Consider the following 16121-nt stretch of genomic DNA (forward strand, 5'->3'; position numbering starts at 1 on the left):
CTGTGTTATTGTATGTCTCAGCATTAATAGATGCTTTTGGTCAGAACTATGACAAACAGGCCTAAGGGACCAAAAGTATGTAAAACATTCAGTTTGTGTACTGCCTCCCATCATTCTGTGCTAGTAGTCCATAAAACACATGAAGCAGATCACTTCAACAATACAAAGAACGTACAGAATCTAGATGCTGTGACATTAATGTGAAGCTCTGTGTTTGTCCATGTCTTTAAAGGGATAGTTCAACATTTTGGCAAATTGGCCCATTGCCATAATCACTATAGTCATAGCAGTAGGTTTGTTACCTTTAATTGTCGGTGTAAGCTATTTTTAGAATGGCGGAGCGGAGCCGTGAGCTGCTCAGAGCTACGCTACGGAGGCTAATGGGATTTCTTGGTTTCCCTCATCAAACTCATCAAATACACAATCCAACAACTCCAAAACGCTCTGGTGGACAAGTTGTGACCTGCACATTCACCACGCTATGAGATAATAACAGAATGTTACCAGACATAGTTGTTTTCGAGGCAAATGCAGAGACTGCTTGCTGAAAAACTGCCTCCAACGGGAACGGGCATCAGCGGTTTTGCATGGATTTACCTCGAAAACAACTCTGTCTCATAACGTTGGTAACCTAGCGTATTTTGATGAGTTTGATGAGGGAAACCAAGAAATCCCATTAGCCTCTGTAGCGTAGCTCTGAGCAGCTTGTGGCTCTGCTCCGTTGTTCTAAACCACAACGAACCTACTCCTAAAACTATAGGGATTATGGCAATGGGCCAATTTGCCAAAATGTTGAACTATTCCTTAAAAGAACTCAGGAGCTGAGGAATTTAGTTTCTAAATGAAACGAGATGTTGCGGTGATGCAGTGCACATTAGCCTGACTTTTCCCCCCAACAATGGATTTGGACTGAAATTGGGTCAGCGGCCTGTTTCCAGTGATAAACGGTATGTTTATGAATCGGGCCTCGCCTCGCTTAGTGAGACTGGGTTTTCTTACAGGTGAAACATTCAAGAGTCCCACTTGTTGGGGATACACAACACCCACTCTTCATCTGGGAGAAAGTGAATGGAAGCAACTGAAGAATGAGCAGAGCCAGTTGGATAAACTGTGTGTCTAACTGCTGACCGCCAAACTAACCTCAGTGTGGGTGTATGTTGTGCATGTGCCTCATGAGCCTCATTTCCACTCTTCCACAGGGTTAGCCATATACGGACGATTAATAAGTCAGTTTACAATAAAAAAAAAAATCATGAGGCACAGAGAAGAAAGACGAGAACTGTGAAGCCTGAGTTCTTACAGAGAGAAAGTACAAATGAGTTTACTGAGGTGCAGTCAGTGTGATCCATTTATTCTGAGCTTTGTTTACTGTAGAGACAAGTGCACACTGTGTTAGAATGACATCATGTATGCATCCGGCCTTTGGTTTGTTTAGTATCAGTATGTGTTACAATGAGAAGCAGCAGCACCTCACATTTTAAAAACTGGAATCTGACATTAAAGGGATAGTTCACCCAAAATTCAAATTTCACTCTACTCTATCTACTCACCCCCATGTCGACTAAGAGCTGTGAGAATTTTCAGAGTCCTCCGTCCCTTCTCTGAGTTACGGGGGGTCCGCGCAGCAGTATTTGTCCATATAATGGTTGTCAATGGATACCAACTTTCTTCGTCCAAAAAGACACACCAAAAAACATCAAAATACCTCCATGCTGCTCGTCTGTAATGTCCCTCTGGTATTGAGGCCCCGACATGAGAAATTGTTCCGCCGGTCAGTGCGACACAGGAAGAGCAGTGAACTGAGACACTGGGAGCTTCCGCTACAAACAAGCTTGAAAAATAGACTTATTTAATTTTTTTCGGAACAATTTCTCATTTTGGGGCTTCAATACAAGAGGGACATTACAGACGAGCAATATGGAGGTATTTGGATGTTTTTTGGTGTGTCTTTTTGGACGAAGAAAGTTGGTATCCATTGACAACCATTATATGGACAAATACTGCTGCACGGACCCCCTCGTGACTCAGAGAAGGAACGGAGGACTCTGAAAATTCTCTTAGTTGACATGAGGGTGAGTAGATAATGAGTGAAATTTGAATTTTGGGTGAACTATCCCTTTAACTTCAGCTGTAGGTGGTTGTGTGCCTCTTTCTGTCAGCGCAGCGTGGCAGCTCTCCATCAGTGCCATGCATGACAGAGCCCCGAGAGGCCGCAAATCAATTGTGTTTGCGTCATGTAGCGTGCAGGGACGATGCACGGTGACTGTAGCGGCGGTGGGGGGAGGGGGAGGGGGGTTGTTATCTGACAGCCGGCTGGGAGATAGAGTCAGGCAGAGAGGGAGGAGTCGGGCCGGGGGGAGGAAGTGATGAAGAGATACCTCTGTGGTAAAGAGAGCCAGCAGCTGGAGAGCGGCGGTCTGGACTGAGACTATACTACGTGAGGGACATGATGGACATGATTCAGCACGTAGGGAGACTGGATTTATATGTTTGTGTCACCTTAGCTTTATGAGGAGTAGATTTGTTTCTTTCATTGGCTTCCATCACTTTTCTGTTTTAGCTTAACTTGTTTAAATGGACTTTGGCAGTGTTGACTCCACTTCCTATTCCCATGCTCCTGGGGGAAAGCCTGTTATTTCTCTCTGTGAGCCAGCCGGCCCTCACCTCTCTTCCCCCCTTAAAACAGCTCTTATTCCCCTCTTGTATTTATCCCAGCTGCACTTCACTTCAAAGGGCCTTTTGTCACTGCAGGACACAGAAATGCTAATTGAAGGTTCACAAAAACAAGATTTCTGTCACTTTGTATGCACATAACGACTGTGCGTTTTTCTGTGTTTCTTGTTGTCTGTTATCTGTCGTCTGAAGGCCAAAATATTCTGTGTTCAAGATTGAATCTTTTAGAGCTCATATTCATGCTTTTTGCGACTCGTGCATTAACAGAAAGTGTGTTTGTGTTTGTGTGTTTCTGTCCAGCAGCGGAACCTGGAGGGCTATGTCGGCTTCGCCAATCTCCCCAATCAGGTGTATCGGAAGTCTGTCAAAAGAGGTTTTGAGTTCACGTTAATGGTTGTAGGTAAGTGGTGAAAATCTACACCGGATCCATGAATGAGGATGTGTGTGTGTGTGTGTGTTTGCCTCTATTCACGTGCAAGTGTTTGTGTGAGTGTTCCTTAGCCACACCTGTGTATGCACACCTGTCCATCTATCTGCGTTAGCTTGTCAGTGTGTATTTTTCATGCTTGTGTGTGTTTGTGTGTGTGTCTTCAGCGCGGGTTGAAAGGCAGAGAAGCATGTGTGGCATCCAGTGCACTCAGCTGCTCAGGATGACGAGCTGACAGTTTAAAAAGCCGTTTCTGCGGAGCCGTGTCTCCCTCCGCCGCCTTTTTTTTTTTTTTTTTAAGGGATAGTTCACCCAAAATTCAAATTTCACTCATTATCTACTCACCCTCATGTCAACTAAGAACTGTGAGAATTTTCAGAATCCTCCGCCCCTTCTCTGAGTTACGGGGGGGGTCTGCGCAGCAGTATTTGTCCATATAATGGTTGTCAATGGATACCAACTTTCTTCGTCCAAAAAGACACACCAAAAAACATCCAAATATCTCCATACTGCTCGTCTGTAATGTCCGTCTTGTATTGAAGCCCCGACATGAGAAATTGTTCCGAAAAAAATTAAATAAGTCTATATTTTAAGCTTGTTTGTAGCGGAAGCTCAGGGTCTCGGTTCACTGCTCTTCCTGTGTCAGTGCAAATCTCGCGTGATTTGCACTGACCGGCGGAACAATTTCTCATGTCGGGGCTTCAATACAAGAGGGACATTACAGACGAGCAGTATAGAGGTATTTGGATGTTTTTGGTGTGTCTTTTTGGACGAAGAAAGTTGGTTTCCATTGACAACCATTATATGGACAAATACTGCTGCGCGGACCCCCCCGTAACTCAGAGAAGGGACGGAGGACTGTGAGTTACGTGTTACCTGTGAGTAGATAATGAGTGAAATTTGAATTTTGGGGGAACTATCCCTTTAATGATATCCACAGAGTGGCTTCAGCAACTGAGAATGCGTGCATGTGAAAATATCTCTTGTGAGAGCTGGAATCCCGCAGTTTCCCAGGGGAGTTTTCTCTCCGTAGCCCCAGGATACACAGTGACCTCTGTGTGTTTTGGATGATTTGATTTGGGAAGTGAGCGGTAGGACGTCGTCGCTTCAAGTATGAATGAGCTCAGATGCAAAATGTGGCTAACAGCATTACAGAGGGAGGGGAGCGGACGGAGGAGCGGAGGAAGTTTGGGTTTGGTTGGACATCTACGCACACACGTAGTATACACAACACACACACACAATGAGGATGTATTGCACCACACTGTTGGGCCTGTAATGAGTGTGGATATGGGGTAAAGAAAATCCTGTGCAGCTCTTAAGCCGTCACATATATCTTGTCTAAATGATAGTGGCCTCTGAGTGCTTCCTGTGCAAACCAAGTGTAGGTTCAGTTGTACTAGATCCAAAGTTTAAATGTTAGATTGGGACTCCAACATTCAGCATTTGACTGTGACGTGTCCGTATTGCACTTGTATGATTCAGCGTTTCCACACAGGCCTTAACAGCTGCGTATATTTCCTAACTAATGAAGTTATTATATGTTTCCTGAACTGCCTGAACCATGCTCTGCTGCTTTTTAATGACTTTAACTAATTCTTCAGCTCTTATGCTGCTCAGCTCAGCCAGTGACATTAGCTGAGCAGTTAGCGCTGACTCTCTCTCTCTTGCTCTTGGACCAGCTGATGAACTTGTTCATCAGAGTGTGTTGTTGTAACTTCAGTGTGAAGGATTGTGATTGTTTCGATGTCTGCAGTTTTCCAATAGACACACAGCTGCTGTGTGTATGTGTGTGTGAACAGCAGCCTGCAGCAGTGATAGGCTGCTACTTGTAACCAACCAGATTGCTTTGTGGGTTGGACACTGCTCCAGACCACTGGACACGGACACTAACACGTTTTAAATTAATTATTATTAATTTAATTCAATTTATTATTTTACTTTTAAACTTCTTATCCTAACTGTAAACCTATTATTCATTTTACCAGTTAAATAATAGTTCTAGCCTACCAATAATTGACAAATGCAGAAAATTGGCACTAATAATTGGCTAGGCCAATAGTCTGTCGTTCCCTAGTAAAAACATGTTAAAGTTTAGCTGGAGTGAATATGAGGCGTCACTTCGCTGGTCTGATTTCTACAAAACAACTGTTTATCTTCCAAAGTCACACAGATAAAAGTTACAGTCTGTTTAATACAAAATTTTCTGGTCTGTTCACCACAGCTCAGGATTCCAAACTAAAAACCAAGGCTGAGCCTGAACAGTCAGCGGCTCATGGACTTACTGTTATTTGTTTACACAGTTGGTCCCTGCGGTTCTCAGATAATAACACAACTGAGCATATTTGGTTTGTCTATCTGGGAATGTTTAGTAATAAAGTAATAAATGGGACTTACAAACATAATATGATGAACAGCAGAAACAACTTTATTTCCCCCTCTCACACACACACACACACACACACACACACACGTCAGAGGCTGGACCAGTAAACACAGGACAGTCTGTTGCAGTAACATACTGGTATGGAGGCAGGAAATTCAAAGTGTGGGATCATTTCAGGAGGCTAAAGGTGACGTTCAAGTTTAACTTGAAAAAAAAACTTCAATAATTGACTTCCTTTGTTGGCCAGTTGGACTTTCTACTCTTCCTCCTCTTCTTCCTCCTCCTCCTCCTCCATTAGACATGTTCCTTTCTTTTTTTTTTTACCATGCTCTTCACCTCAGTTAAAGCAGAAGTAAGCGATCCGGTTGTTTTGGCTAACTTCCTGTCAGCCGATGGAGTTAGCAGTCCCCGCCCTTGTCCCTACGTCACCACATTCACAAGCATCCCTTGGCTGCACACACAGAGAGGACCGCCCCTTTATGCCGTTCTCTCTCCTCACTGGATAAAGGTTGTAGGATAGAAGGAAAGTTTTCTCCTCGGCTTACAGCAGAGCAGAGTGACTGAGAGACCCGTGTTTCAGACCAAACACTTTATGTAAGTGATTGCTGTCGGAAGATAGAACTATTTAAGACTTATATTAACACAAACATTCTGCTTACTTCTGCTTTAAGTTTTAATTTCATTTAAACGTTTTTTTCTTTTTTCTTTAAAAAAAAAAAAAGACATAAATCTAACTGTGTTTATCTTGTGATGACCCAGTGAAAGGAGACATTAACACAAAGAGGCGTGCAGCCTTTATTATCTCAGCCCGGGGTTGAGCTTCCTGTTTAGTAAACAGCCGCTGTAGGAGAGGAGCAGGAGGGAGGTAAAGACCAACAGAGTGATGGAACCCGAGAGAAACACAATTAACCAGATCCCGTTTCAAGCCCTCTCACTCCTGGGCCCCCTCTCTGTGTCTCCCCAGCTTTCTTGGCTCTCGGCCTCACATACCCCAGCTGATCCAAATTTCACACATAACAAGTGTGTGGAGCATGCCAGCGCGTTCACGCCTCGACTAGGCTACGTTTTTCTAGATGTAGATCAGAGGAAAGGCTGGAGATCCATCTTGACCTTTAATATGGAAAAAAAAACAGTTTTGATTTGTGAATGAAAACTATTTGCTGAAAGTGTTTCAGCATTTCCTGTGGTTGGAGAGGTTTGTTAATCTGGCTGACTCATCTCAAGTATGTGATCAAGTTTGATTTGATTTGATTCAATCTGATGCACTTTGCTTTGTTGCCATTTGAAACATCCGCCTGTTGTCTGTTGCTGCATACACTGTGGCCGCAAGTGTTTCACAATAAATAACTGGAGCTATGGGTCTGGCTCTGAAACACTAGAGGGCTTTTAATTTGAAACAGAGAAATGTTGCAGGAACTGGGGCTGCGGTCATGGACGATCATCAGAATGACGCCAATAGCTCTTCCAAATGTCAAGATGATATTTGACTTGCATTCCCAGTCATGCAGTAACTTATTGTTAGTTGTATTACAGGTTCATGTATGTAGTTGCAGACAGCCATGACTGCAACACATGCGCACACATCAGCTGATTGTAATGAATCGTTGCACCTCATTTAGTTTGTATCCTGCTGCATTTCATGGTGGCGAATAGAACTTGTGGTCCATGAAATCACTTTGCATTATTTGTGGTAACAATTTAGTTTTAACGTGACTATAAAATGTACTTCTCACACAGGTTATTCAGTGTCTTTACTATGCTGGAATATGTAGGAATTACCCCTCTACTATTTGTATTCTTAAAATAGCAGAAAAAACCCAATACTGATAAAATGTATAATTTCATTAAGTAGGCTATGCGTCCTTCCACACTGGAAAGAAGAAAATTTGATTAAATCACCAACCGAAACTTGAACGTAATTCATAACAGCAGCTGGAGTGTTTCCAGACAGAAATGGGGAAAGTTTTAAAGTTTGATTGCGCAGCTTTAATGACGACGCAACATCCTGTTTGTGTCTATTTAGAAATCATGTGAAGTCTGTCTACAGCGTCAATAATGAAATGCCACGTTGGCCACAAGTGAAAAGAAACTCAAAAAATAGTCTCAATCACAAAACAATGTGATAAAGAGGCAGTGGAGAGCGATGAGATCTGAAGCAGCCAGCTGGGTCTCTAGTTTACAGCAGGCTTGTCTTGAGCTCTGCTTTACTTGGCAGTTCTGTGCAGTGTGTTAGTTTGGCTCAACTCAGAGGCCCAGTGTTGTTCTATTGGAGGAGACAGATGGTGAAGTATGAGAAGACTGTGCTGATGCCTGCAGGTAACTTGTATAAATTCCAACAGCGCAGCGGGAGGAAGTCGTTTCTGTGACCACATCGTTAAAATGTGAGAATGTACCAATAACCTGATACACGCCTGCCATGATAAACGTCTTCTGTGTAAACATAGAAAACCCAGACGGACATGAGACCAGTGGTGTCGCTGTAGCAGGGAGATGACTTCAAACACTATATCTGTTATTTCAAACTTAGATCAGTTATGATCAAAGGATAATCATAACTTGATATTGTGGTTTTACCTTTTTTATGTTCTCCACTTCATGATGGGTCAGACTAGGGCTGGACAATTATTCAAATTTTAATTGTGATTCCGATTTTGGTTTCAAATTATCTCAAAACTTATATACTCAAAGAGCATTTTCCTAGAATATTGGGATTTTATTCTAAAAAACAGTCTTTCTACCTGCATGTGTCAGTTAATTCACAAAAACAAATGAGTGACTCATTATTGTTTGCACAATCAAGCAACCTGCACCAACCCCCCTCATAATAATAATAAATAATAATAATACTTAGGGACAGTGCATATTGATGAACACTGATATAGTAATATAGTAAATATGCCGGATTGTAGCCGAGCTGCTAATTTACGTCCGTAGTCCCTAATAAATAAATAAATAAATAAATAAATAAAATACAACTAACAGCACACCGCAAGGAATAAAAACAATACAATAAATAAAATACAAATGGCGATATACTACAAATGAACAATCAATCAAGTCGCCCCATAAACATACATAATAGTCTAAATATTCATGATTTGAATATTGACCAAAATAATTGTGATAATGATTTTTATTTTATGAGACTGTCACTGCAATTCAAGGTTTAAAAGGCCAGTCACAGTGTTAATGATTATTACACGCATCATATGTCTGGTATCACATAAAAATATCATATGAACATGAAGATAAATGAAATAATCAGACAGTGTCTCTAACTGAATTAACCGACATTAATCACAAGTATCTCGTGTTTATAAGTTGATTTAGTCATTTGATCTATTTACACTACAGCTAATAAAGAGCATCTTCCACTCAATAATGTTCTGTCTGGATCTGACATTACTGTTGCTTTGAACAAACAGATTCATAAACTTAATTCATCTACAACTCGCTGAGAATTAGACAAGAAATGGCAACAAATGCAACTGCAACAAACACACAAACACAGCACGCGGAACATTTATAAAAAGATAATTATTAATGATTAATGTCTGCAGTTCATCTGAGTCTTCCTCTTCATGCTCTAGATATGAATCCATTTCTCATTTCCATGTCTCAGTGTTTCCTCTTCAGATAAATGCAGGTGCTGCAGTCTTTTCAGTCTGTCATGTTACTGCAGAGCGTGTTGAGTGTGATGTCGACACCACACAGTCACCACCAGCCTTTTACAAGGAACACCTGTGCACCTGTGTGTTCATGCAGTTATCCAGTCAAACAGCAGCAGTGCAGTGTGAGAGACCACACAGATGCTGGGCTCATGTTCACATCAAACATCAGAAAGGGATCAGTGATGTGACTGCGGCACGGTTGTTGGTATCAGATGTTCTCCTGTGTTTTCACACACACACACACACACACACACACACACACACACACACACACACACACACACACCTCTCTTACCCAGGCTCCTCTCCCCGGATTGGACAGTTTGTCCAGGCGTCCAGCTCCAGGCAGAGTCCTGGGACCAGGTGCCAAGTGATGTGTACACACAAAAACCATGTTTACACCTGCACAAACACTCACACATTCCTCTGACCAAGTGTCCACAAACTGATCTGGGTTTCAGAAAACAGACTAAAAGACACATTATTTCATATAAAATAAAAGAATCAGCTTCTCTGGGTTTCATTCATTATGATCATTTTAGGTTTTACCATTTTACAACAGCAAAAATTGTTTAGGTGCTAGATGTTTCATTTATCATTGTCTGATGTTCTTATTGTTAATTACCAATTACAGTGTTAGAGCCTGTCTGGGCCTCATTAACACATCTCCTGCTGCAGTAAATACATTTATAAAGTTAAACCATGCAAATGCAAGTTATCTGCATGTTTCTGGTCTTGTGCTTCTGGATGTTCCAGAAAGATGGAGGCGACTCTTCTCCTGGGAATCTTCAATGCTGCAGAAATGTTTGTTTTTTTCGCATCCTTCTCCAGAACTGAGCTTCGACATAGTCTTGTCTCTGAACTCTGCAGAAGTCAGTTTTGACTTTCTCATTTTAGGCTGCTCAGTGTAAATCATGAAGGGAAAATACGTTTGAAAGATTTCAGCATGAAGCTCTTAGACATGATAAAATGTGAAAAAGTGAAAGTTTGAAGACTTTCTGAGCGCGCTGTAGGAGCTTGACTGCTCACCAGGAAGCAGTTGTGCTTGTTTTGCTGTCAGTCGGTCACTCCCTGAGAAAGAGCGGCACCAGAAGCTGAGAATTCTCTGGTATATTTATTTTCTTCCCAAACCTCTGTCTTTTCCCTCTGTGTCCGCCTCTCTCTGAGGGGGAAAAAGCTGTTTCCTGTCCCTTTGTCCAGCTGGCAGATTGAATAGAAACTCCTGGAAAGATTAGGCAGATCCAGCGCCAGTGCAGAGGCCCGAACAGAGCCGAGAGTCAGATCGCAGCTCGAGAGCTTGGAGGAGAGGGGAAGCGACGCCTGCCTCACGCTGCTTCTGATGTGTTACAAGGCCAATACTTGACAACCCCGCTGTCTCTGCCTTCCTAAGGAAACTCCAGAGAAGATCAGAAGCCTCTCATGAGTCCGACCGCAGCAGAGATGTGAGCTGTATGTAGGACACTGCAGTAGAGCTCCACTGGTACAAGTTTCACTGTCGATACAGTCATTCACAAACATTTCCAAGGCCACAACTACAAATGCAAATACTGTTTTTAAAGGGATACGCCAACGTTTTTTTTTTTCATTTCTTGCCTCACTCCCGAGTCCATGACAAGCAGATAGACACCATCCTTTCGACTGTGCGTGCAGTAACAAGGGAGATAGAGCCCGTATCGCCCGTAATTAGCTTAGCTCAAACACTGGAAGTGTATGGGTAGTGTTAGCCTGCCTCCACCTAAAGTCATCAGAGAAACTCTTCAGCAACTCTAAACGGAAACCGGCGGGCCGATCTTCGTCTCAGAGCTGACAAAACTCTTCGGTAAGGCATCTTGAGCGGTCAAATGTCGGTAACGAGACCAGATCGGTCAAAACGGAGGGTTCAAGCAAAGACGGTTTATTTTGGTTCAAGCTAGCTACATCGAGGGTAGGTTAGCTTCCTATTTCAAAGTAAAAGCACAAATTCTATCGTCATGGTTTTCTGTATGTAAAGGGCAACGGGTGTTTTATTTTGTGAAAGTAACCGGAAGTGCGTTGGTCACAACGGCTAGCTTGAGTAGCGCCAAATTCGTCTGAACAAAATTGTAAACAGCTGGTATTTAGACAAATTAACAACACACTGCTGATCTAAACGGCTACTTTCTGGCCTAAAAATGTTTGAAATGTGGATAAAATGATATATTTACAGAGTTTAGAGCTAAAATGAAATCAGCTTCTGACTGCTGATTTCGGCTCGGGTAGGAGGCAGGCTAACACTAGGCTACCTATACACTTCCAGCGTTTGAGCTAAGCTAATTACGGGCGATACGGCTCTATCTCCCTTGTTACTACAGTCGAAAGGATGGTGTCTATCTGCTGGTCATGGACTCGGGGAGTGAGGCAAGACACGAAGAAAAAATGTTGGCATATCCTTTTAAAGATGCAGCATTGATAATTTATTTATCCAAGAGGTGACAAGCTGTAAAACTCAGTTTTATTACTATTACTGTTATTTTATTACTCAGTTTATTACTATGAGTGATACCACTATTCAGGACACAACCATATTGCGGGTGGTGTGTGCCCACATGTGCAGGTGTGTGCGCGCAGGCGGCTCAACGGGCAGCTATCATGCAGCTACAGCCTTCGCTGCAGCCAGCCCTGGTTCGATTCCCCCGATGGCCCTGTGTCATTCCCCCTCACTCTGCCTCCCCATTTCCTGTCTCTCTCTCAACTGTCCTATCGATTAAAGGCAAAAAGCCCCCCAAAATACTTTAAATAAGCGGTGAGACTCTAGTTTGAGACACTTTGCCCTTGTCAGCTTCTGCATGTCACCTTCACTCGCTGTGCAGAAGTTCAGCAAGAGCACTTATGTGTGTTTGCTGCTGCGTGCACAATATGAAGTGCTACAGTGTACGTGACACAGCAAGATAGGTGTGAGAGAACAGGTCATGCTGGCGGCTCAGTCGATGCATCTGTACTTCTGTTCACATCAGATTCCTGATTTAGATCAAAATGTGACAGTTTGAAGTTCTCTGATTTGAAGTATTTAGAAGGAGCAACATCATTGCTCACTGCGATATGCTAGAAAACGTTCAGACAATTCAGAGCACTATTACCACTAAAAATGACTTTCATTCGTGGTTAATTGTCTTCACAAGTTCATAGTTGCTCAGTGAAGTTTTTATTCATCATCAAGCCAAGAATTGGATTTTTCCAGTGCTAACTTTGAATTTGTTTTTTGATAATACACTTAAAAACAAAAGAGCGGCATGTCGTGTTTAGTGCTTATTAATAAATGTTAACACTCTAATACACTTGTCTAATCGAGCTGCTCACATACACTCACATGTTTCCAGGTCTTAATGTAGTCAGGTGCTAGAGGGAAACAGGTTTTGCTTGCTCAATCGTTATTGATGTGGGACAGAATCCAGTCTTTATTACTGTGCAAATCATATGGTCCAGAGCTTATCAGAGGATAACATGGTGCCTCAGCCTGTCAGATGTCTTTTACCGTCCTTTTATATGTCAACGGGGATAATAGCCTACTACCTGTAGGCCAACTTATGCATTATAGATGTGAAATGGCGCCTCATCTGTGCTGCCTTCCCACCGTCCGTCACCCTTCCTTTGAAATGATTCTTCTAATGTTTGCCGCTCTGTAGCAGCACTTTAGGAGCTGTTGCTGTTTTTTCTGCATCTGGTCGTATTGCACACTCCACCCATGAGCTGCTGCTTTTAGTCACAACAGACGGAGTTGTGAGATCTGACGCTAAAAGACGAGCCACTTCTAGAAGACAGAGAAGACGCTGCTTTTTTTTTCTTTGAGATACCTTTCTTAGCTCGTGCTGCCCTGTTGATGTTTCACCTGTGTCGGAAGAGAAGTCTTGTGTTACTATGGTAACTGCAGAAGCTCTGTGAACTGGTGGCGGTTCTGTACCAAATGAAATTCAATATGCATCTTATTGCTTATGCAGTATGCAAACATTGCGAAATGTAAATAAAGCATTCCTAAAGCAAGCCGGTCGGGTTTTACAGTTATTACCGGCAGTACGCCCATTTATCACCAATAAACACAGTAGATGAGGAGGGTAAGTGACTGAGCTGAGGCTGTAAGACGGGTGAGGTGGGGGGTCCGCGGCGTGGAGCGGTGCGGGTCTCGAATTGCAGCGGGGACTATCATGCACTGCAAAAATTCAAAATCTTACCAAGAATATTTGTCTTTTTTCTAGTCAAAATGTCATTTCTAGTCAAAATAAATCTAATTATACATAAAATAAGACTAATCACATTTTAAAAAGTAGCTTGTTTTTAGACAATTTTATTTTTTTCAAGCAAATTTTCCACTTTAAATAAGAAGCCTAGAAAAATCTGATTTTCTTATCTTCTTATTACAAGCACAGAAAACTTGCTTTCACTGGCAGATTTTTCTGCTTATTTCAATTGAAAATTAGTTTGAAACAAGTGAAAATGATCTAAAAACAAGTAAATTTTTAGGTGATGAGTCTTATTTTAAGTGGAAAGAGATTAGTTTTGACTAGAAATGAGACATTTTGACAAGAAATAAGACAAATATTCTTGGAAAGATTTTGAGTTTTTGCAGTGTGGATCTGCGCCATGACACTGTGAGACTGACCGCCGACAGCACGCTAATTGTTGAAAACAGCGCTGATACGTACTTTAACGTCGGAGTCTCCAAACCAGAAACGTCTGTAACAACATGATGGGTAAAAGTCGCTTTTGAAAAAAAAGACCTGCTGTGCCTTGTAAAAAAAAAACAACAAAAAAAACTGACAGCGAGTGAGTGTCACGACTTCCTGTATCTGGCCCTTCAAATTAAAAGCCCAAGACAGGGCTCCAAATGTTTTTTTGTTTTTTTCTACGACCAATCGACCAATGAGATTTTGGTTGGCTAATGATTTTTTGGTCGACCAGTGCTTGGTCGACTATTTTGGGGACAACCCTATTTACTGCAGACTTAAAGCAGAAGTAAGCGATCCGGTGGTTTTGCCTAACTTCTTGTCAGCAGATGGAGTTAGCAGTCCCCACCCTCGTCCCTACGTCACCACATTCACGCGCATCCCTTGGCTACACACACAGAGAGGACCGCCCCTTTATGACGTTCTCTCTCCTCATTGGATAAAGGTTGTAGGATACAAAGACAGTTTTCTCCTCGGCTTACAGCAGAGCAGAGTGACTGACAGACCCGTGTTTCTGACCAAACACTCTATATAAGTGATTGCTGTCTGAAGATAGAACTATTTAAGACTTAAATTAACACAAATATTCCACTTCTGCTTAATGAGTTCAAAGTTTGAGAACCTGTTCTTTAGATATTTTTGACCCACCACTAACTCGTTTTGAGGACAAAATATGCTTTGCTTTGATTTGTGGTGTCACTATAACATGCTTATAAAAGTCAAACTGTACAGAGTATGGGGTTAGAATACTGACATAAATCTGGATTTTATGCAAACATGCTATGTTTTTTCTTCTATTGAATCTCTAGTCTAGTTTGCATTCAAAGGGCCGATAAGCTCAACAGGGCCTCCATTCACTAATGAATGCCTGTGACTGAAGCAGCCAGTGAGAAGCAGTGGAGTAACGTGCTGGATGAGTTTGAATCTCTTTTACTCTCCACTCTTAGTCTGCCTGCTAAGTCTGTATCTGTTTATCTGCCTCACTGATCTGGGTGTGAGTGCAAGACTGTTTGCCTGTCTGTCCCGCAGTCTATCCTGTTGTTGTTGCTTTCCTCTAAGCTTCTCAGTGTGCGTGTGTGTGCGTGCGCGCGCCCGTATCCAGATAAGACGGCCTGACAGGTTTAGGATTGACCGCCTTGCCTACTGACCTTGCAGAACGGTTTGAGTGAAGGAAGGCTTTGGTCTTAATCTGCTGGCTTAACCAAATGCGTTCATACACACCAAGCACCCACCCAACGCTTCACTATGTTGACCTGTGTGTGAAAACAACCCCCCCCCCGCCTTCTTCCTTCCTCCTACTGACTCACTTGTATTCTGATCTGACACATTGATCCCAGAGGCTCAGGATGGAGACTTTCTACTCCACACAGGTACTGTCACTGTTTCTGCGCTCAGAGTGATCCGTGACAAAAGAAAAGAACAAACTGTGGATGTTAACATAACAGAGAAGTTGGTAAAAGCTCTCAAACACACCAGCCGCAGCCAGAACTTACTGGCATGTGGTAATTTGGTGGTTGAGTGTAGTTCCTCATTTAGAATTTAATTTCTCTCCGTCTACATACGCCCTTTTCTAACTCTCCTCTCTGTACTTGACACTTGTCATCTGATGGTTAAAGGTCAACGACCGTGGTTTGGAAGTGTCTGTAGAAACATGTCACTTTTGGACATTTTTGGCCTTTTTCCACTAGCGTTCCTCATTAGGGTGCTTCTTCACACAGTACCGGGTACCTGGTACTTTTTTTGGTAACAAGAGGATCCAAAATAGAGAGCTAGATGGCGCGACTGTAGCAGCCAAGCTATGACGGCCCTGCCCACGTTGAGGAGGTACCATGAAGTACTCATTTGTAATGGAAAATTACCTAAACCGAATGGAGTCAAATAGAGCTGTAACTGTGTAGTGGAAAATGGCCTTTTGGTTTTATTTTCTTACCTTTCTTAATACCAGCTGTTCCCTGAAGGGATTTCAAGATCTTGACCTGCTCATAGAGATGGAGATGGAGTTAGCAGTTCCCGCCCTCGTCCCTACGTCACCACATTCATGCGCATCCCTTGGCTGCACACACAGAGAGGACCGCCCCTTTATGTCGTTCTCTCTCCTCATTGGATAAAGGTTGTAGGATACAAGAAAGTACACAAGAAGTTTTCTCCTCGGCTTACAGCAGAGCAGAGTGACTGACAGACCCGTGTTTCAGACCAAACACTCTATGTAAGTGATTGCCGTCGGAAGATATAACTATTTAAGACTTATATTAACATTAATTACATGACATTACATTAATATTACGCTT

At 42.4% G+C, this 16121-nt stretch overlaps 1 protein-coding gene across 6 annotated transcripts in view; it reads left to right on the plus strand.

Annotated features, from left to right (window-relative positions):
- The window catches only part of LOC146985345 (septin-7-like), a 125353-nt gene that overhangs the window by 65408 nt on the left and 43824 nt on the right, over nt 1-16121 (plus strand). For 2 of the 6 annotated variants that reach the window (XM_085778271.1, XM_085778269.1), the window contains one exon: nt 2974-3073. In XM_085778271.1, the coding sequence (XP_085634397.1) occupies nt 2974-3073 (100 nt within the window). Of the gene's footprint in view, nt 1-2334; nt 2468-2973; nt 3074-16121 lie in introns of those variants that run through there. The other 4 variants (XM_085778273.1, XM_085778272.1, XM_085778274.1 and 1 more) reach the window with 3 other exon arrangements.

The sequence above is a fragment of the Trachurus japonicus genome, chromosome 6, assembly GCF_045865225.1.
Source record: "Trachurus japonicus isolate A0001 chromosome 6, Traja_1.0".
NCBI lineage: Eukaryota > Metazoa > Chordata > Actinopteri > Carangiformes > Carangidae > Trachurus > Trachurus japonicus.